Raw genomic sequence first — 23,574 nt, forward strand, 5'->3', positions numbered from 1 at the left:
TGGTTAAAACCAACTTGAAGAGAAGGGGTCAAGCTGCATGCCTCAGGGGCTCTATGGTGTGCTTCAGAGTCCCTCAGTAGGGATTAGCAATCAAAATACTAGTTCAAATCCAGTAAAGGTTAAGAGTGATTAACACTGTATTCTATTGGTTAGTGTGAAACAGATGTAAAATGAAGTTATGATCAAAATCCAATTCCTAGTAGATATTTTACATCATAAACACCAAATACCTAATGATTCCTTGCTGGCAGCCTGATTAGAATGAGCAGTACTTGAACAGGCACAGAGACTGCCACTCAACCCTTACTGCATAACAAAAAAATATCGTCTTTTTCAGACTGAAGGGCATGATGGAAAATTGCTGTCTCTGCCTGAGCCTTTTATATTCTGTTGGTGTATCTGGAAATCTTTTATCCTGAGTGAAGTTAAATAATATTTTGGACCACAAATATAGTTGTGTATTATTTTAAGTGATGTGAATGTAGAAGGACCTGCAACTTAATGACATATTTTTGATAATTTTAAATATGTGTGATCAGATCCTCAGCTGGATTAATCTGGCATGAATCTGCTGAAAAATTATTTAAGTGGTAGACAATGTTGGCAAAGGATCTGTTTCCGTATTACTCAAAGTACATGATGATACTTGAAAATGTATGAGTAATTGTAGACAAAGTGTATCATAATAAAATTATACGTATGTGTGTGTGTTCACTCCAGGACCTCACAGCCTGTGCTCTTCTTTTACCTCCTGTGCACCAAACAGGTTAGATTTAGGTGTAAGTGAGGGTTTCAATGTTAGAAGTTTAGAATGAAGGGTTTATGGCTTTGGTTTGGGGCTTAGGCGTCTGGTATTTGGTTAGGGTTACTACCATGATATAGATACTATGAATTAAAAAGCCTGGCTTTCTCATATTATCCTGCAAATAAAAAAGACAGAATGTCTTTATTTATTTATTTGTTTGTTTGTTTGTAAACAAGTTATCTTTAGACCAAATACATATATATACTGTGTTCCATAGAAAAAAACTATTCTGAAATTACTAGGATATCTGTTTTATTAATTCATCTAGGGTATTAATGGATTTCAATATTTTATAAACTTATGTTATCAACAATATCCCTAAGATAAGTGCACAAAAAATTTTCAGTGTACAAGTACTGTAACAAGTATAAGTTGTACTTTTCTTGCTGTCCAACTTTGTTAACTGCATGTCTTTGTTAACTGTACAGCAAAATAGGAAAGAAGACACCTTAAAAAGCTAATTGGTTGAACAAGGTGAATAAGATGTTCCTGGTTTTCAGTAAATTTATGGGAAAAATATCATTAGAATTAAGTGCATTTAAAAAAAATAAAATTGAAAATATTCTTCTCATTCACTAGGTAGCTTATGAACTATTGATAAGTGCTGTTGACTGACTGCTGAAGGATGAAAGGGGAATTGAGGGATTCACATCTTGGAGGACAGATTCTATATATATGATCACTTTTATTCCAATTCTTACTACAACAAGTCAAACATGTCTCATTGCTGAGGGCAGGTGTCCCTGCTCCTGGAAAAAAAATAGGACTTCTTAATGCACTATGAGTGGGTTTCAGGCTTCTTAATGACATGGACCTAATGAATTGGACCCAATACCCTCTGAAATGACTTTATTTCCCAGAACTTTTATCCTGTTTAAAACATCTAGTGGCATTTTATATTTCTACCACTTACTGAAATCAACATTTTTGGGGGGACATCCTGGATATGATACTTGAAAAAAAGTGCAGAGATTTGTATTAGCTCTTACCTCTGCAATTGATAAGACATCATCAATATTTCTTCTTTTAGCCTTGCTTTTGCAAATTCTGTTTCAGTGAGAAAGCTGTTTAGGGCAGGGACTATCTATTTTTACAGTTTCTAGTACATCCCAGCTCTAACCACAGGGCGGTCCATGAGCATTGCAGTAATAGGGGTAATATATAACACTAACGGTGGATTTTGAAAGAATGTCTTTTCTGCAAATGCATTTCAAAGAAACAAGCAGAAGTGTCATTTACTCTCTGAAAAATGGAACTGCAAAGCATTTATATTTAAATTAAATGCTTTTATGAGTTCATTGAATGTTATTTAGCAAGTATATTATAGCAAAGGCATGTTACCCATTGCCTTAGAATGAGGATTTTATTGCTTTTTCATAGTTATCTTTTGTATCGGCATTTGGCAGGTAACAAATGAAATTTGCTTGCTAAGGTTAAACTGTTTTGTGATGTTGTGCAGCTGCACAGATATAAAAAATGTGACAATGGAAGAAAGTTATTTGCTTTTTTTTTTTTTTTTTTTTTTTGGGGGGTGGGCAGGAGAGGGGGAGACAGACATAGGAGTATATTAATATACTGTAATCTTGACCTGCCTTTGAAGAAATGTTTATTCTCTGAAAGGCAAAGAACTTAATTATTTTCTGAGTCACTCCATTGAGATCCTATTCATGCAAGAGTCTATACAAATGGAGCTGCAGGCAGAACTGGTCTGAGGAATTCAGATTTGAACCAAGTTGTGGTCAAGGTGGTGAAGCCCAAACAGCCTAATTTTTGGACTCATTTTTTTTTTTTTTACTTATTTCTCAAAAAGTTTCTGAATGCCACACGTGTTGCAGGGCTCCCTTTATTTTAAGTCCATTTGATAGGCCAGTTTAATTTTTTTACATACCTGAGAAGTCCTTGTGGTACAAGGTTAGAATAATAAATTTTATACTTTTATTCTTTACGTATGAAAAGTAATATAATACCATCATTACTTTATTACTCTGCAATCTTTTTGTTACTACTTGACTTAAAATATTTCAGCCATCAGCATTTAGAGAAAATTCATAGATGTTGGACACACCATAATTATTTGCCTTAAAAGACTAGATTTCTTCTAGTCACCCTGCCTAGAAATGCAGTTATGGATCAAGACACTGGAGGTAGCTGAGGTGAGTTGAGGGGATGTTAAGCTGAGAATGCAGAGTATTTGTACTAGGACAACCAGTGCTCTAGAGCTCCCATATTTCTGTTTGGAAATTGAGTGTATATTTCCTGTTAATTGGAAATATTTGGTCCTTTTCTAAAGACTGTGAAAGAATCTCTGAAGGGTCTATGAAACTTGCACTCAAGTTTTGATTAAAAATGTATCTGTGTTATTTGAAGGTGCTTGGCAGAAATCAGCAAGTATAAAATAATCCCAGAGATATCAGCCTAGTAGACCTTGAACTATCTGCATTGAACATCTTAATGTGAATTTAAAGCAAAGTATCAGAACCACACTATATTAAAGGAGAGGACTCATGCTCCTCCACAGACAAACTCACAGCACTGCTCATTATCCTAGGAATTGATGTGCTAAAGCACTGTTCACATATTTTCTTCCTAAGTTGTCATTTCAGTATGAAAAACTTAGCAATGAATAACCTCCTTCAATTTATATGTCAATCCTCATAGGACTCTTAACTCATCTCAATTTAAATTAATGACCTTAGTGATGATACTAGCAATTGGACCAAGCCTCACATGAGGCAGATATTTGCATATAGAATTTGATTAATCCTGATGGATATTAGTTTTCACTTTTAATTAGGTATGATACTATTGTAGGAAGAAAATAAAAGACAGCTAGTAGGCATAGGCAATGTTGATTTTCTGTTGGGTATTTATCTTTTTTTTGGCTGTGCTAGGCTCCCTCACAATGTCTGTTTAGATCAACTCAAAAAGATACCATAGACCTAAAAACAGGTCTCCAAAAGTTCAGAGATAATCACTGCAAAGAAATACTTAACAAAATATTGCTAGTTTGTAGAAAGTAGAAAAATTGGTATATAGTATCTCCTAGTGGTCTGTGACTTTATTCCTCTTAATGGAATAACATGAGCTGCATGTTACCTGTGTCCAGAGTAACAGAAAAGACAGCAATGAATGCAAAAAGAAGTAGCACTTTTTTCTGAGGCTACTTGGTTTCCTTGCATCCCAACTGAGCAAATGATGGAGGAGTCATCAGATTTGGATCTAGAACAATTTTTTGCCAATTTCCATATTTCTTCTACACCTCTGCATTTTGGGAACATTGCAACATGTTTGCATAGGTCATAGCCAGGAAAGAAATGTGACTTTTCTTGTCCAGTAGGGACATTAACCACATGCTGCTTCTTGCTGAGCAAATTTCTGTAAGAGTGATTTGTAAAGTGAATGTAAAGAGAATGTAAATTGAGATATGTACATCTCAATAAAAATAATTGAGTACCCTTGCAATAGAATAGCTGTTTAGTCTTTCCCTTCCTTATCAGAAAATCATCAAAGGAACTCACCTCTCTTCTTGGAGATGGATTTTAAAAGATTTTCATATCCACTGACAGAATGAATGAATGATCAATGCTTATTAAACAAAACACAGTTAGAAAGGGAATATATTGCTATTTCTGGCTGAAATTCAAAGAGAAGACAACGTTGTCTTTGTGATTACAGAGGACTTCTGAAAAGATATTATGCATCTCTGGTAAGGATTTAAGCTGAAGACGAAGGCATGAATGTTAGCAGGGATATGCCAAACTCTTGTTGGACTGTGGAACAGCTCCTGTACTTTTATAAATACCCTTACCAAAGTACAGAGCTTTTTAAAAAATGGACAAAAAAAAGGCAATTTTTATGACTGGAAACTATAGTTTTGCAGTAGGATTTCACATATTTCTGCAATCCTTTTTTTGTATTTCACAAGAATCTTGTACAAATTCACTGATGTTGGCAGAGTGTGTACTTCCACTCAGAGGAATCTTGTGAGGCATCTGAGGTATCTTTGTTCAAATGTGGGTTTCCAGAATGCACACACAAATATCTATGTGGCTCAATTATATCATAATTCTAGCACTTTTATTTGAATAATATGATACACATATATGAGCTATTTATATAATATATGATATGAATAATATGATACACAAATATGAGCTATTTGTGTAATATTAATATGGAGGAATTTTAATTTTATTAAACATTTATATAATGCAATAAACGATTGGAAACTGTATGTAGAAAATGAATAATATTAATAGAGCATCTTAATAGTGCAAAGTGGCTTTGCCCATTTTGTTATGGGTTAATGCCAGCAGGCAGTTCAGCACCACACAGGTAGAACTCTACCCAGGTAGAATGGGGGAGAGAATTGGAAAGTTGATAGTGTGAGAACTCATGGGTTTGAACAAGGACAGTTTACTATGTAAAGGAAAAGCTGCACATGCAAAAAAAAACAAAACAAGGAATTTGTTCATTACTTCACCTTGGCAGGCAGATATTCAGCCACTTCCAGGAAAGCAGGGTACATCATGTGTAACGATTACTTGGGAAGACAAATGCCTTTACTCTGAATGTCCCTCCCTTTCTCCTTCTTCCTCAGCCTTTATTGCTGAGTGTAATGCCATATGTTGTGGGACATCCCTTTGGACAGTTTGGGTAAGCTGTCTTGGCTGTGTCCCCTCCCAGCTCCTTATGCACCCCCAACCTACTTGCTGGCAGAGAAGCATGAGAAGCTGAAAATTTCTTGGTTCAGTGCAAACACTGCTCTGCAACTAAAAGCATTGGTGTGCAATCGCAGCTCTTTTCGTCAAAAATCCAAGCCTCAGCATTGTGTGAGCCTCTATGAAGAAAATTAACTCCATCCCAGCCAAAATCTTGACAATATGATACTGTTGTCACGATCCTCCATTTGACGTGAAGAACACATTACAGTCTTTTTCACTCTCTTCAGAAGATATGTGTAACAATATGGAAATGAACGTTTTCTTCAGTGTGTTATATGTAAAGAAAAATACAGTGCAAATTTTGATTAAAATGTTGCTCTGTAGCCTTTCATATTAAATCTAATTCTATTTAATATTACTTTCTACATGTATGCAGAAAATGGCAAACCAACATTAATAAAAGAAGGCTTATAGGAATGTGGAATGAGAGAAATAGATCCTTGACAAAATTTATTTACCTAGCGAGACTTTCATTTCAAAGTTAGCAGCACTCTGTGATATTGGTATAATACAGGGGTCTTAGAACTCTGTTAGACATGTTCAACCCACTTTAATTTATTCCATGGAAGTTTAATCCCCTGCTGAACAGAGCTGGGATGAATTTTCAAAAGTCATAATCCACTGAAGTAAAAAATCTTTAATGACAACATAGGCAGCAGGCTTCAAGAGTTTAGTTTAAATTCTTTCTAAAAATGTAAAACGTAGGGCAAGAGTTAATAGGATATTTCATACAGTTATATTTCAATCATTTTCCAAATCTTTATAAACTCACTTGCATCTCCACCATTAGAAATATTTGGGCTGAAATCTTGCAATTCTAAGGCAAAAAGCAGTAAGCTGTAAAATGGTAATGTGAAGATTTTCACAGTGTATTGTAACTCAGTTGGTCCTTCAGTTTACAGAGTCTTATATGGGATAATTTAATGTTTTCTAATTTGAAAGAGAAACGATGTTTTACATGCTAAACAGCATCCAATCTGCCTTAATTATATGACTAGGCAAGAAAATTAAAGCAAACTACATTATATCTTGCTATATTCATCCTTTTGTTCTTCCCGTAAAACTCCTGTTTTAGAGTTGACTATAGTGGTGGTCAGGATTTGACTGATAAAGAGAGAGAGAGTTCATACATTTTCAATGTGTTTAAGTAACACAGTTACAACATGTTTTTATACTCTCTGTTGACTATCACCTTTGGAGCTTCCTAGTTCTGGAAGTGCCTCTAACTCAGACAACACTTCATTTTCTTTACCTGGAAGCTCCCCTAGTGCCATCCATAAACTTCTACAGCTCTCCCTGTCCTGAGCATACAAGAGAAGGTTCCTCAGACAAATGGAATTTGAGGTGTGGAACTGCTGCTCACAGATCATTTCAGATGTTTAGAATTTCAGAGAGAGACAGGCCAGTTCCTATAAGTAATATTTGTTGAAGGTTATTGAATTCATAACCACCATTCCAACTTCAGAAGTCTGTGATCTTCAAGTATTTTAAGACTGAGAAGATTTTCTGATAGAATTAACATATTTTCCTCTTTGTTTTCTTAGCCAACAAAATCACCTTTTGACCAGTGTTGGATACATGGTATCCAAGATGGACGTTTGGTTTGACTCTGGTGTTCTCAAGCTCTTAAATTAGTATGACAATCACATATTTATTTTTATTTATTTATTTATTTATTTTATTTTTCCTCTATTTTTCCTTTCCTGCTACATCTTTAAAGACAAAGAGTGAGATTTCATCTCTGAAAGACAAGAGTGACAGCAGTGCCTGTAATCACCTCTGCTTTCCAGAAAAAGGGAAGAACATTTCTTAGGGCTGGTATCTAATGGCTTCCTGTTGTGACTCTGTGCTTTTGGTTCCTGGTTCAAAGTGTCCAGGTTTCTCCATGCACTTAGAGAATCCTTAATGTTTAATTTCAAGTTTGATTTCCACTCTGGAATTTTGTGAAAGGAAATAGAAAGTCATTACAAAGTGTATACCATGAGCTGTGCTGCCACAGCTGAGAGGACAGCACTGCCAAAGCAAAGCAGAGAGAAAGGAGAAAGAGAAAAATGTGTTAGGGCACTGCTGTTAGAAGAAATGATTTCATAATCACAGTCTGTCTGATGGATTTCAAGTGCCTATCTGTGTCTTTAGATCACCAAACACTTTTAAAAATCCTGTGTATAAAACATTTGTTCTAGTCACTAGTTTACAAAAAAGACACAAGGAGAGTTATTTTTCAGATTTAAATAACAGTAAAAATTATTTGTATTGTCAAACAAAACCCTAAAGACAACAGAATAATACAGAGCTATACTACCTCCAAAATGGAACCTCTGTATAGGAAATTTCCTGTATCTAAAAGGAGGAACAATACTAGCAAACATTCAAGTGGAATACAGAAAGTGTTTAAGGCCAAGTTGGATGGGGCTTTGGGCAGCCTGATCTAGTGCGTGGCATCACTGCCTATGACAGGGGGCTCAGAACTGGATGATCTTTAAAGTCCCTTCTAACCCAAACCATTCTATGATTCTGATTTTATGATTCTACCTGAAAGGAAGTTGTGGGGAGCTGGGCGTTGGCCTCTTCTTGCAGATAACTATCAATAGAACAAGAGGGAGTGACCTCAAGTTGTACCAGGGGAGGTTCAGGTTGGAAATTTGGAGAAATTTATTCTCAGAAAAAGTAGTTAAACACTGAAATGGTTTGCACAGGAAAGTGGTGGAGTCACTGTCTCTGGGCATGTTTAAGGAAAGGTTGGAATGTGGTACTTAGGGATATGCTTTAGTGGGTAATATTGATAGTAGGGGGATAGTTGTACCAGATGATCCCTGAGATCTTTTCCAACCTTAATGATTCTATGATTCTAAGCATGCACACCATGCTGTACAAGTAGCATAGCACTAGCCTCCCTCCTTTATGGTATAGGGAGCAGTGGACTTGGACATGACTAGAGCATTTCATAAAGGGCAATCATTGACCTTCCAGCCTGTAGCCTTTGTGTTCTCTCCATGGCAAACCCATAAGTAATATGAACTGTAGGTCAGTGTTTTCTTGCATACCCTGAGACATGCAAGATGATGGACATTTATTCAATCTTTGAGGGTCCATCAATAGCTAATTGAGATAGATGATGTAGTTCATTCTGTTTCACTCTTCTGTAGCCCAGAAGAATACCTTGTACCTACCACCTAAATTCCATACAAGCGAGGTGGTAAGTGAGGTTATTCCCACTCTAGATCATGAACTAGGCTAATACAAAATATGTTCTGAGACTTTTGTAAACTGTAGTGGCAGTCTGCCACTTCTTTTCTTCAGTCTGTTTCTCAACATTCACAGAGCTTGTGGCAGTGACTACAGTCAACATGAATGCGAATGAGAGGAAATGAGACTAAAACAAAATCACAGTTCTGAGGTATTCTTATTGGAAACCAACCACTGAAGGTGTTCTGTCACCTTTACATTTCTTGAAAATTATTTGAAAATTATTAGTTTTCAGACTTATTTATAACAGATAACTTACATTGTGTAGAAGAGCACTGTAAAACTGTAATTTAAGTATTTTTCTTTTGCAGAACAACCCATTGCAATATCTTAATGAATAACATATTTTAAGAATTATAATATCCCTAAATAAAGAAGTGTCTCCACTGGTTTATTAGTGCCCTCATCTTTCTGTGGGTATGAATTTTCTAACTACCCTTTGATTATTTGTATGTCAGATCCAAATCAGACATCAACTGATACAGTTACTCAAATTTAATGGTATTAAATTTCACTGAATTTATATCAGCTATCATCAGGTGAATTTATATCAGCTTCTGGTCCTGCATAACCTCTGTTGTGTGAAAGAGCTGTGGTCAGATAAACATGTTTTCCTTCTAGCAAGAGCCATTTGAAAAAAACAAACACGATATATCAAAAGTAAAACAAGAAATATGCAGAATTGAAATAGCATAAAGAAAGCTTTTCTGAAAACTCGTGTAAATCTACTCAAAATTACAATGAAAGTGCAGAAAAGAACTACTGAAAGTTACTGAAAAAAAAACACAAAACAACAAACAGAGAAATAATATATAGCTGAGGAAACTAAAAATATCAGGGAGCTATAAAAATATTAGGTAGCTGGGGAGAATCTAAGGGACTATGATATGTTTGCCTTGTTCTTGCTCTTCTTGAGGATTCTCATAGCTGATTTTGGAGGCAGGACAATTCTAAATGACTTTTTGGTCTGATCCTGCATAGTCATTTCTGTGTTCTCTTTTGACACAGTAAATTAAGACATACTGTCCCATTTGTCAGATTCATTTCATAAAATCACAGAATCATAGAATATCCTGAGTTGGAAGGGACCCTTAAGGATCATCAAGTCCAACTCTTGACACCGCACAGGTCTACCCAAAAGTTCAGACCATGTGACTAAGTGCACAGTCCACTCTTCTTAAATTCAGACAGACTCGGTGCAGTGACCACTTCCCTGGGGAGCCTGTTCCAGTGTGCAACCACCCTCTCTGTGAAGAACCCCCTCCTGATGTCAAGCCTAAATTTCCCCTGCCTCAGCTTAACCCCGTTCCCATGGGTCCTGTCACTGGTGTTAATGGAGAAAAGGTCTCCTGCCTCTCGACACCCCCTTACGAGGAAGTTGTAGACTGTGATGAGGTCTCCCCTCAGCCTCTTCTTCTCCAGGCTGAACAGGCCTAGTGACCTCAGCCACTCCTCATACGTCTTCCCCTCTAGGCCCTTCACCATCTTTGTCACCCTCCTCTGGACACTCTCTAACTGTTTAATATCCTTTTTGTACTGTGGTGCCCAGAACTGCACACAGTACTCGAGGTGAGGCTGCACCAGCACCGAGTAGAACGGGACGATCATGTCCCTTGACCGATTAGCAATGCCGTGCTTGGTGCACCCCAGGATATGGTTGGCCCTCCTGGCTGCCAGGGCACACTGCTGGCTCATATTCAACTTGCTGTCTACCACGACCCCCAGATCCCTCTCTGTGGGGCTGCTCTCCAGCGTCTCATCACCCAGTCTGTACGTGCAGCCAGGGTTTCCCCATCCCAGGTGCAGGACCCGGCACTTGCTCTTATTGAACTTCATGAGGTTGGTGATCGCCCAGCTCTCCAACCTATCCAGATCCCTCTGCAAGGCCTTTACACCCTCATTCGACTCCACAACTCCTCCAAGTTTGGTGTCATCAGCAAACTTGCTCAAAATACCTTCTATTCCTACATCCAGATCGTTTATAAAAATATTGAAAAGTACCGGCCCTAAAATGGAGCCTTGAGGGACCCCACTGGTGACCGCCCGCCAGCCTGACGCAGCCCCATTTACCATAACCCTTTGGGCCCTGCCCGTTAGCCAATTGCTCACCCATCGTATGATGTTTTTATTTAGCTGTATGGTGGACATTTTGTCCAGTAGGATCCTATGGGAAACCGTGTCAAAAGCCTTGCTGAAGTTCAAAAAAATCACATCAGCTGGTTTCCCTTGGTCCACCATACGGGTGATCTTATCATAAAAGGAAATCAGGTTAGTTAGGCAGGACCTACCCTTCACAAACCCATGCTGGCTGGGACCAATGACTGCTTTGTCCCCCAGGTGCGCCTCAATAAGTTCGAGAACCATCTTCTCCATGATTTTACCAGGCACTGACGTGAGACTGACATTTGAGTTTGACATTTGAGAGACAAACATTTGAGTTTGCACATTTTGATCAACCAATCCACATGCTTATTCTCTGCCAGTCATATAGCAAAAAGAATTGAAAGTTAGAAACAGAGAGTTCTGTTTATATGAAGTAGTACTGTGTGTGGTATTCAGCTTTTGTCCTCCATTTCTCACATATCATTTCTGTAATCATTTGTAACAGCTGCAAGTCCATCACTGTGTTTTATTTCCCTCAGTTATAATCATTTCTCTATCAAAATTAATTCTCAATTTCTATGTGAATGGTTAAATATCTGTAGAATATAGGCTTTGACTTATCTGGAAATTATTCATTAGATCAAACGGGTCCATGCCAGTAGTGACTTTGTATGGTGTGTACACAAGTATAGGAATAAAAATTGTTTAAAGCAGTGTCAAAGATTGGTCAAAGCAATCTAGGTCCAGATTTTCCTCTACCTAACAGGAAGAAACAGGATAAAACAGGATAAAACTTAGGAAAACTAGGTTCAGCAAAAAATTTCTGAGTGCCATCCTGCCTTGATAATAGTCCAGTTTACAGCTATGTACATCAGTATTGTTCTATCAATGCTGAGATAACTGACAGAGGAAAGAAAATTCGAAATTCTTGTATACAGAGAACATACAAACACAGTGCTGCCAAATTCTTACAGTGCTATGCCAGCAAAAAATGATCTTGGTTTTGATTAGTTGTTTACCTGAAGAGAGAGATTTTCTACCTTGAGTATTAGATTGTTTGTTTACATTTTCATTTGCCCTCAAGTAGTCATACATTCAGAGGAATAAATACATAATTTCTAAGCCAATACTGTAATTATAGGTAATGAACTGTAATAGAGTTAGAATAAAAAGAAAAGAGTGAGAAATCAAGAGGCATTCTGTACATCTTTGAATTATTATTATTTTTTAATCTCAGATTTATCAGTCTTAAATTAATCTTAATACAGCTATGATTTATTTTAACCTCAGATGGGAAGAGGGACTAAATCACTACTTGAGACCTTGATGGTTTCCTAATATGACTTTCCATATTTGTTTTCTCTGTTTCAAGTATTTAAATTCGACCTGCCTAAGCATTCAGAGTTGAGTCTTGAAAGAGAACACTAAGCTTTTTGAGACAACTACCTATCCTTTAGGAACTCCTAAATGAGCTACACATATTCATTAAAACACATCTGATGAAGCTAAAGTTCATCATTAAAATTTCTTCAGCCTCAAAAAGGAGGATACAGAATGAATAGAATATTCTATTTTAATGAAACAAAAAATAAATTATGGATCAATTCTTGTGTATTTATTTATTTTTAAATGACGCTTTGGCATATTGTGCCCAGTGTCTTTGCCTTTGCTTAGAAACACAAGAAGAATGGGATAGCAATTTGTCATTCATTGTAGTGGAAATTTGTATTTTCCATTAAAAATACAAGACTAGAACAGAAGGTCAGTCTCCTAGTCTTAGTGAGTGCTTTTCCAGTGACATTTGTAGTATTGGCTAAGCATTCCCATATTTTTTTGTCCTTATTCTTGTTCTATATGTACACTGCTGACATCATAATCACTCACTTCTAGGTATGCTGGCACAGGAAATACCCCTCCTCAGCCCTTTTGCAACATTGATATATTGCACTGTACTGGGCTAGAGTTTTCAATGTTCATGTGTATTTCATCATTGTTACTTCCTTAGAATAAAGCTTAAAGCTACCAATGAAGACTGGGAGACTACCATATAAAGTTCTGTATACATTGTAAAAGTCTGTACCCTGAACACTTAAACCAACAGAAACTGAAATAGTACTTATTTTTGTACAGTGAAATGTATTACTTGCCAACTCTATAAATTTATAGAACCTAAATATCTAGAAAAATACCCATACTCATCCCAATCCTACATAGACTTGAACAGTTCCAGTGAACTGTTATTGTAAAGAAGGTAAATAATCGATGGCAAGGCATTTCAGTTTGGGAGTGACAGTTGGCTTTGGAAGAGAAGAAACTCTTGTTACAGTGAATTAGTTGGTAAGGGAGCATTTACATGTTTCTGAATTATATACATGTATACTCAAGGAAGATCGCAAAAGCCACCATAGAATTTTGGGTGCTCAGTATTTTAACTCTATCAGTCATTTTCAATCAGCACTTTTTTCAAGCCTTGCTAAAATGGGTCTAAGCTGTTTTTCACATGAGTAAGTGCAAAATCTCATGGATCTGTAATATCTTTCTTGTATTATTGCCAACTTATGGTTGGAAAGAAGAGAGAGAGAAGAAAATTGTAAATTAATTCATGTGAAAATAACTGCTGCATTTGCAGAAATTCTATTACGCAGCAATGCTCTGTATTATTGGGTATGCAAGTCTCTGAGGATACATATAGCTACTTTCTACAGTACATAGTACGCTAACAGTATATGAAAAAGCAGTTGGCTGGAAAATGTTAGTGAAGAGCAATGAATTCTAGAGCTTTTTTATTAACCCTCATGTTTTTTTTTTTTTTGTTTTTTTTTTTCCAGTGCTTACTTACATAGACACTTGACTAGGGAGGGCAAGTTCAGGCCTTTAATCATGGAAGCAGACTGTTACCCACACTGAAAATCGCAAACAGAGGTCTCAGAGCTAACTGCATGACCAGAAGCCTTTTAGGTATTACAAAATCAATGACAGTAACAATCAATTGTATTTGTTAGGTCAGGTATGAAGCAGTACAGCATGCATGGGATCTGAATCATCCATTTCCATCAAATATACTGCCTTTCAAGAGCACAAATATATTGGATCAGTCAGCAACTCTTTCAGAAAATACTTATTTTCCTCAGCATTTAGTTTTACACAGCTGAAAAAAGCAGACCTTCTTCTTAAGTAGTTTTTATACTGTTACATCTTGCTATATGGAACTTGTAGTATAATCCTATGAAATGCAAATCATTGGATGCAGAAAGCAAAACAAAGGAAAAGCAAGCTCTAAGGAAAGAACTATACAGTGGCCAGCAATCTGTGTCCTACCTACAGATTGAAGGTATACTAGCTCTGCTAGCTAACTGCTAGACTTGTATCAGGTTGACAGATTCTTACTAGACAGGCACATTTTTCCTTTTAACCACATTTCTCCTCTCATTTTGCACTCCTTCCCCATATGCCACTGCAAAATTTTATTCTGAGTCTTTTTCTCTCTCCCTGTGACATCTTCATTGCTGCTTCATTAACCATCACACCATCAGTGCATTTCATTACAGTTTCTCTCCTGGCTCCCTGTGTTGATGCTAAAATGCATCTACAAACTGCCTATCAAAATTCTAGAGTATGTTTATCCTTCCTTCAGTACAAAGGAGGAGAAAGTCATCCCTTTGGCAAGATCTTATAGAAAACCCATATTTTATCTATTATTGTTACTGTCCCCTCAACCTGAAGTGCACTGAGGAGGTATAGTAAGGGATGTGACAGAATTGTTTACCTATTTGTTTACTGTAAAAGTTTGGGGGCATACTTGCTGATCTGATTAAGGTGTTAAGAAAGCTTAAACTGATTTTATGTATATGCCTTCAACTGACCTTGAAAGAGTGTTGAAGCTAATGAAAATATTCTTCAGTTCCATGATTGTTAAGAAATGAAAAGGCCATGTAATAAATAACCTTTGTGACATATACTTGCAGTTGTACCAGTAAGAAAGGGCCATGGTTTAAATAATTTAAATACTAGCTGTGTTTCTTGGATTGGGAATACACCCAATTCATTTTTAAGTGAAGAGAAAGATATAACTGAAGATATGAAAGAAGCATGTAACTCAGCACCGGAACACAGAGTCATAAAGCAGACATTTTCAGAATGTGCTATGTAGCCATGAAAAGGGAAATAAGAAACTCAGTGGCTTCTTCAGACCAGTTCAAATATTAAAAAATGAGGCAGCATGTCTTGTGTGAGTTTTTAAGGGAAAAGTTTGTAGGTTCCTCCCTGTCAACCTGCTGTCCCCAGCCAATTCTAGCCATCCCTTCCACCTTCCACCTTCCATCAGAGCTCTCCATTAGTGCTGCGTCAGACAGGTGTAAAGCTGCATATGTTCTCTGTTTTCCACACAAACAGGGCGAATAGAAAATAAATAAGGTAAAATTGCCCTGACACTGAATTCTGTGAAAAACAATCTCTGAGGTTTATGATTTATAAGAACTCGGTGCAGGGTTTTCCCTCTCTCTCTCAAAATAAAAACATGATTTGTAAGATTTCTTTTTATTACTACTTTCAGTTAGGTAGCCATATTTTTCTTGAAAATATGCAAATGGATCTCTGTCTTGCAGAGACCACTGGTTTTGGGATGAAGGTGTGAAGAAAGAAGTTGAGTGAGGAAGGAGAAATACATGTCGTACTAGATACAGACAAGGCAAATCAGTAGTTAATCTGTAAAGGAGCATGTGTGACTCCTCTTGCATTAATTGAGGTAAAGCTTACAGTATGTTTATTGCTGTCAAAGAAACTCATTAAAACTTTAATCCCATTATTTATTCTTTATTGAAGGTCCCAGTCAAGACTACAGACCAATGTGTTCTTATAAAAGGAGTAGGAAAATTATATTGCTATTACTTGTTTTATAATGACATAGACTCTGAGCATGGTCAAGGTGGCACCAGCAAGACAGGACCTTGGCAGTGAGCTCCAGGGGCAGCTAAGAAAAATGGATGTGCCTCTGATGGTGGAAAATGCGTACACTGTTCAGAGAGAACATTCAAGCAAGAATATTTCCCTCTGAGATAAGAAGTGGCCAGTGAAAGCCACATACACACTGGAAGATGACATGGCTGTGTACCTTAGTTTGTGCAGTATTTTTTTACTTACTCATCACTTAAAGGCATCATAACAGAGGTGACTTACAGGCTGAAGAATTAAATGAAAGATCAGAATTAATTCTGAAGGCCAGTGTAAAAGATTGCCAAAAAAGCGTTAAATAATGACTACTTTAAAAGAAGTTTATGTTCTTCCAAAAGAAATTAAGACATTTATGTTTTGTTTTACCTGAGTACAGAGAATATAATTATTTCTCCCAAAAAATTCTTATGATTTTGAAATTTGCTCATTGTTTCACGAGGAAATGATGGATTTTACATATGGATATTACATATCTCACCATATCCTTTCTTTCTTTTTCTCTTCATTATTTTTCAGGTTACCTGTGCAAATTTAACAAATGGAGGAAAAACAGAACTTCTAAAATCAGGAAGCTCCAAATCCACATTAAAGCACATATGGACAGAAAGTAACAAAGACTTGTCCATCAGCCGACTGCTGTCACAGACTTTTCGTGGAAAGGAAAATGATACAGATTTGGACCTGCGATATGATGCCCCAGAAACTTATTCTGAGCAAGATCTCTGGGACTGGCTGAGGAACTCCACAGACCTGCAAGAGCCTCGACCCAGAGCAAAGAGACGGCCCATTGTCAAGACTGGGAAATTTAAGAAAATGTTTGGCTGGGGCGATTTTCATTCCAACATCAAGACTGTGAAGCTAAATCTGTTAATAACAGGGAAAATTGTTGACCATGGCAATGGGACGTTTAGTGTTTACTTCAGGCATAACTCCACTGGTCAAGGGAATGTATCTGTGAGCCTAGTGCCCCCTACAAAAATAGTGGAATTTGACTTGGCACAACAGACAGTGATTGATGCCAAAGATTCCAAGTCCTTTAACTGTCGAATTGAGTACGAAAAGGTTGACAAGGCTACCAAGAACACACTTTGCAACTATGACCCTTCAAAAACCTGTTATCAGGAGCAGACCCAGAGCCATGTGTCATGGCTCTGCTCCAAGCCCTTTAAAGTAATCTGTATTTACATTTCCTTTTATAGTACAGATTATAAACTAGTACAGAAGGTGTGTCCTGATTACAACTACCACAGTGACACACCCTACTTCCCTTCAGGGTGAGGATGAACACGTGTCTGAGACTGAAGCCTGGGGAATAAAAGAGGTCATATGACAGGGCTCTAACCTCAAGGAGGAAGGCCACATCTATTGCCTGGAATGTGTCTACCTGCTGCTGCTGATGTCAAATGGCTGCAAATATGTTAGTGGAAAACAATCTAATGTAATTTTTACCCAGTCAGCTCCATGTATCAATCTAGTTGTAAATCACTATGGATTTAAAATAAAACCATACACATACACAGAAACACACACTCTGTTCAGCTCACATCTATTGAGATTTCTTTTAAGGGAGATTTCATTGTCTGATATCTAAGGTTTCTGGATAACCTATCATCAAGCAAAATGGATCAACTAGACAGAGAATGGTTTCTCTAACAGACTGTTATGGAAATCTCTTTGAAAGTCCCTTGAATACATGCCAATCAATAATCCCCACTCATGCATTCTACTGCTTGGAGTAGCTGTACTGGTAAATAATACTGTAGGAGTAAATACTTGTTAAAATGGGAGAAACATGTGTCTAGCGTTCAGTATTCCTTATTATATGAACACAGCAAAACATCGTGACTTTTTTCCAGCATACAGTAGGCACATTCGAGGTGGCGTTAGGTGGCACTTTTTCCATGGAACGAGCCTGTTACTAGTAAAGATGGGCAAACATTTGGAATTTACATGTGGGCAGACATTCTGGTTTCATGTTTCTCTGATTCTTAATGCTCTGATTCTTTAAACCTGGTTGAGTTTAGGCAAGCTAAGCTATTTAAAAACCCTTCAACTGATCTTTACAAAGGAAGATGCCTGGCGAAGAACATGTAAGTTATAAGTGGCTGTCTTATCTTTATTACAAAATATTGTAACAAATTCAATATCCTAGTCTTCATTTGTATGAATGGTTTGTATTGTACATAATTTAACCAGTGTTATTTGAGCTGCATATTAATATTAACTTGTATTTGTCTCTCTGCTTGTTATTGGTTAAAAGCAATCAAGGAAATGAGGAATCCATTTTATCAATGTAGCTGTAAACTCCATTAAAAGACAGAACTATGTACAAAGCATTTATTCAGCTAAAGTATTGTTGAAAGCTATACATATACAACATTACAGTCTGTCTGTATTTAGATATTTTATTTCCAGACAAAAAAAAAAAAAAAAAGAAAAAAAGAACTGTACATAAAAATAAAATATCTTAAAGTTGAGTTTCAATATGTATTGTGTAGATAGTATAAATGGTTCTGAAAAGTGGGTAATACCCACTGACCATCTGACATGGTTTTCAGTCTGTCTCTTTGCATATGTACATATATATATTTATAACTCTGTGTGAGGGCATGTTTGTGTGGGTACATATACACGTGCGTGCGTGTGTGTGTGAATACATGTAGTCATATATTAAGAAGATATAAAAACTTCTCAGGCCCTTTTCCTATCAAGCAGACTACTGTGAAGGGTCTAGATAACCTGAGTTGTAGACCCCACTCAGATGAGAAATTACTGGAGCAGGATATTTTTTTAAATGATTCATTATTGCTTAGAAGTGGGGAAACTTTGCCTTAATTTTAACCTCCTCTGAGGCACTGCTCTCTCTTTATGGAATGAAGAGATCCCTTTTTATGGAATGAAGTGATCCCTTTTTATGGAATGAGGGACTTTTCTTCCTATGAACAAAAAGCTCATGTCTATTATATTTTTGGTATGTATGGTTGCATACTTTAACCTCACTTTCCAGATAACCAGCAACAAGTCCATCCCTAAAGAAGGCTGCCCAAAGAACTCAGCATTTCAGAATTATCCTTCCTGGCAATGCTTCCTTCCCCCACCCACCCTTATACCCTGGTTCTGAAAGCTGTGAAAGCAGATATAGGTTGGCTTCCAAATATGCACAATATCATGAGCAACTTCTCCAAAGTCCCAATAAACACTCTAACAATATTTCAAGAAGTGAGAAGTTGAAAGAACGTCCAGTTATGGACCTCTGTTGCTGAAACACGCAGAACTTAAATGAGAATGAAATATAGCAAATGGATAACTTTACTGATAAGTATATATTTTCCAGTGATGTACAGGTAGGAGAGGAGACTTACATATTATTAATGCTTTGGCTCCTTCAAACCAATATGCTTCTGGGAATTATTTCTTCTTTATATGTGACTTTTCCCAAAACAACCTTGTGATGCTGGATCTTATGTAGATCTGGGGAAAGAAATGGTCCAAGCCATACAGTCCAGATTCTGATCTCATTCAGGAAGATGCTGAGCTACAGTTTTTTTGTTGTTGTTGTTGTTGTTGTTTTTTTGTTTGTTTGTTTGTTTTTTTTCTTTGACAGGATCTATGATAATACAAGTAATGTTTCCTCATTTGTGTTGTATGGAAAGTAATTATTCTGAACATGAAACGCAAAAGTAATTTGTGCTATGACTAAGAGGAAAATCTTGGCTCCATTGAAATCACTGGGATTTTATTATTTAGTAGGGTTCTAATTTTCATTTAATAGGATAAGAATTCCAGTGTTAAATATGATCAGCAATCTATATTATGACTGAGCATTACATGTGTGATTTCTCATTTATATTTCTGAAAAGTGAATGTGAATGACTACTACTGGTACAGCTTTGTTATTATTATTATTATTATTTAAAAAAAACACACATAAATATATGAAGTATTTATATTGTGATCATATATATAAATAAATATGTATATATATATAAAATTATATATATGTATACCAACATTTCCAGAAGCATCAATACACATTGGAATTATTCATCATGTAATGGTTCCGATTCTTCCGATTGTGGTAGCTGGTACTTTATCTATGTGCCTCTGAGACAGCCAGTCATGATTTTTGTTAGTCTTAAGCCTTAGAATAACTTTCTGTTCCTCCTAAGTCCTCTTGAGCTTGAACTTGGAAGAGTTGTTGGTTATCTTTTTGTGAAACAGTGATCTAATATCATAACATATATTGTGTTATTAGCTGTTAGTTCATTACAGTTCTTTCAGCCTCTTTGGGAAATATTTTCTGTTTGAAAGAAATTTTCTGTTCAGTGTTCTTCACTGTTGAAGAACACTTGTTTTTTCTACGTGAAAAAGGAATTCAGTAAGCATAAATGTATTTAATTCAGTTAAACAATGTACATATGGGTATCTGGGTCTTGTACAACATTATCTTAATAATGCCCTAGGTCAGGCAAATGTTGCCTCACTATATCTCACCAATTCTAGACATAATAAATCTAGACATAATAAAAATGTATAGCTCTAAAGGTATATTTTTAGGATTAAAGAAGGTTGAGGTAGTAATTTTAAGAGATGAAAGAGTGCTTTTTTTTTTTTCTTTTTCTTTTTTTTTTCATTTATAGCATGCTTTGTGTCTTATTTTCACTAGATAGAGAGGTCACAAATGTGGATATTTTAATGAAATCAATTATTCATGTTGCAAAAGTACATGGATCAGTCATCTGAGTAAATGATCAATTTCTTAAACTTGCCTTGAGTGGATCAGTAAAAGAACTTATGTATTTGTGTTTTGAGACAAGGAATCTGGGATACAAGAAACAGGTGGTTTTACACTGCAATTATCCCAGATCAAAGTTCTAAACAGTGCTAAAAAGCTGAAAGACGTTAACTTGTTAATTATATGAAAATACTTCAGCACAGGATAGAAAATACTTCCCTCTGTATGAAGTCACTCATAATAATATTTATCCCTTTCTCCCTTTTTCCCCAAGTTTGCATGGATAGTAAGCAAAATAGTAAGTTTATATTTAAAAAAGTTCTTATCTTTCAAAGTTTCTCTTACATAAAAAGTATGATGCCAGAAACTACTGAAATTCGCTATACCTTTGAACTAAGTAATATTCAGACTCCATCTATAGGAGATCAGAAGGGAAGTCTTGTAGTGTTCTGGTATAAATTGGCCTAGAGCTTTACGTAATGCTACATTAAGGTGTTAGAGTGAAGTGTTACTGTGATTAAATCATTGCATCTTCATACATTCTCTGACTTCTATGCTGTAACATAGAATCCTATAGCAATTTCACAGACTGCACTGAAAACTATGTGTTCCAAGACTGTGGATGAAAACAAGGATTACAGCTGCTTTACTTGGACAACAAGACCTGCCCAAAGCTTAGGCATTTTGTCTAAAGAATTACTCTTCACCACCTGAACCATATGTAACTATGTGTCTACCAGTCCAAAGACCTTAAATGGCTGCATCAAAGAACTTTGTTATAATACAGAAATATGTAGCTACTTTACATACTCAGAAATAGTTTTGATGCAAAGAACTCCCAATTTTCAAAACAGTGTAATGCAGATTTCTTGTAAACCATATGTGTATAAATTTGAGGTATAAAATTTATGAAATCAGTTTTTTAAAAAATATAAACAGTTCCCCAAAAAAGTACTATTTTTCAATGTTTCTATATATGTCAATGAAATATAGGCATTCTTGACCCTTTTCAAAACTTCTGATCCCAATGTACCTGTCTGAAATTCATGAGAAGTGAAGTAATTGATTCACTTTGTACAAATATCCAAAAGCTGAAACCTTGATTATAATGCATAATAAAGTCCTTTGGTGATTTTCCCTGTTACTGCTTTAATGTATAAGTATTCTGACACTGGAAGCACTGACTACTGCTTAAAAATCTTTTTTTTTTTTTTTTTTTTTTTTTTTTTTCTATTAATAAGGAATTGGCAGTCTTACTGAACCTATGCTAAAATTCACATATGAATTATTTTTCTAAATACATTTGAGAAAGTCAGTATCTATGGATAAGTTTAACACTTATTGCTGATTGTGAAAGGAGCACTCATTAAGATTAAAATCACTTTAAATAGTGCAATAAATTGCAGGACTTTGGAAATTATGTTCACTTGGGTAGTAAACACATGATAATCTAGCCTAATACACGTAGCATGATCTCTCAAAAAGTGTTGGTGAACCATCTTTACTTTTTTTTTTTTTTTTTTTTTTTTAGTTTATAAATTCCCTATTAATTGGCTGAAATTCTGTAATTACCCAAACTAAGAGGGAGATCACTTTGTTTTGTAAAGTTTGTTTTCTCATTTGAATGTTAATATTTCTGTGATTTTAATTTTATTTAATTTATTTTTTATATATATTTTATATATATTTATATGTTTTATATATATTTTAAAGGCCATATGTCTCTACTTCATCTTAGACTTACGTACACTGCATGGTACATATTTTAAACCATTTGTTTGTTTGTTTCTTAAGGTGCACTTTAGATCAGGAGCAAAATAATGACTCACATGAAATTTATTTCTGAGAGCTTCAGTCTCATTGTCAAAGATAAGATTTGAGAAAGTGGAGCCTGTGTGAGGTGTATTCTTTGTTCAAAGTGTACCTCAGCCCTGTAGCAAGTTTGCAATATTGCTATGAGGAAGGCTTTAGTGATCAGTGAAATGAATTTCTGTCTGTTGGTAATGGGCAGTAGAGGGACCAAAAAGGTTCATAAAGGTGAAATACACTGGTGAAGTTGTGAAAATTAGCCATTCCAAAAAGATACTTTTTTTTTTTTTTTTTTTTCCAGTATTTTATGGAGGAACTACTGCATTCCTGGAGAAAGACCAGTGTACTTACAAATCTGTTCATCTTATCTTAACTTAAGTTAACTTAGGTTAAGTTAACTTAGGTTAAGTTAAGTTAAGTTAAGTTAAGTTAAGTTAAGTTAAGTTAAGTTAAGTTAAGCTAAGCTAGAATTGGCAAATGCATAAATAGCATGAGACTTTCATGAGACATTAAATTCCTAATTTAGGTCACTGCAAATTTAAAATAAGATGCAAAAGACTATAAGAAACAGACAACCTAAATGAGGTAAGATACGGAAAGTGAATAAAAAGTCATATTAATTCTTACAATGTCCAATAGCGTGGTGCCATATTTATGAAGCATGTTTGAATTTCTTGGGTGGAAGTAAGTAGTTTGTTTAGTCATAGAGCAGGGATGTCCTGGAAATAAAGACAGAAATTTTTGCAAAGAATTTCCAACAATTGCAACATACTCCTTCCAAATGTTCTGGACTGATTGGTTGGCAAATTTTGCTAAACATTGTATTTAACTTTGTGTAGGGAGGTGCATGGAGATCAGTGAAGATAACATTACTGCTTTGTTATTAGGTACTCACGAATGGCCTCAGCCTTCCAACCGTGTTCTCCTTAAGAAGATCTGAACCTTGCCAAGACTGAGGTTATAACACATGGAGACAATTTGGTGCCAGTGAACCTTCAGATGCAACTTAACAATCTGTCAGTTCTGTCAATACTTTAAACACTGCTGAAGAAAACAAAAACAAAACTAAAAACAAACAAACAAAAACAGCTATTTTATACCACAGGGACATAATTGTGTTTTGTTCAGTAGTGAGAAATTGTTTAGGGTAAGTGATTTATAACACCTAGTACTAAATTATTATTAATAAAGCTATGATATTA

General features: G+C 35.9%; 1 protein-coding gene across 1 annotated transcript in view; it reads left to right on the top strand.

Moving 5' to 3' along the window:
• Nucleotides 1-17,106, top strand: part of NXPH1 (neurexophilin 1) — a gene marked incomplete at both ends in the record, with an annotated part of 155,662 nt that extends 138,556 nt beyond the window's left edge. The window contains one exon of the mRNA XM_084306981.1: nt 16,345-17,106. Within this exon, the coding sequence (XP_084163107.1) occupies nt 16,345-17,106 (762 nt within the window). The remainder of the gene's footprint in view (nt 1-16,344) is intronic.
• Between the last annotated feature and the right edge of the window lie 6,468 nt (nt 17,107-23,574).

This window comes from Netta rufina, assembly GCF_964035555.1.
Source record: "Netta rufina genome assembly, chromosome: 2".
NCBI classification, from domain to species: Eukaryota; Metazoa; Chordata; class Aves; order Anseriformes; family Anatidae; genus Netta; species Netta rufina.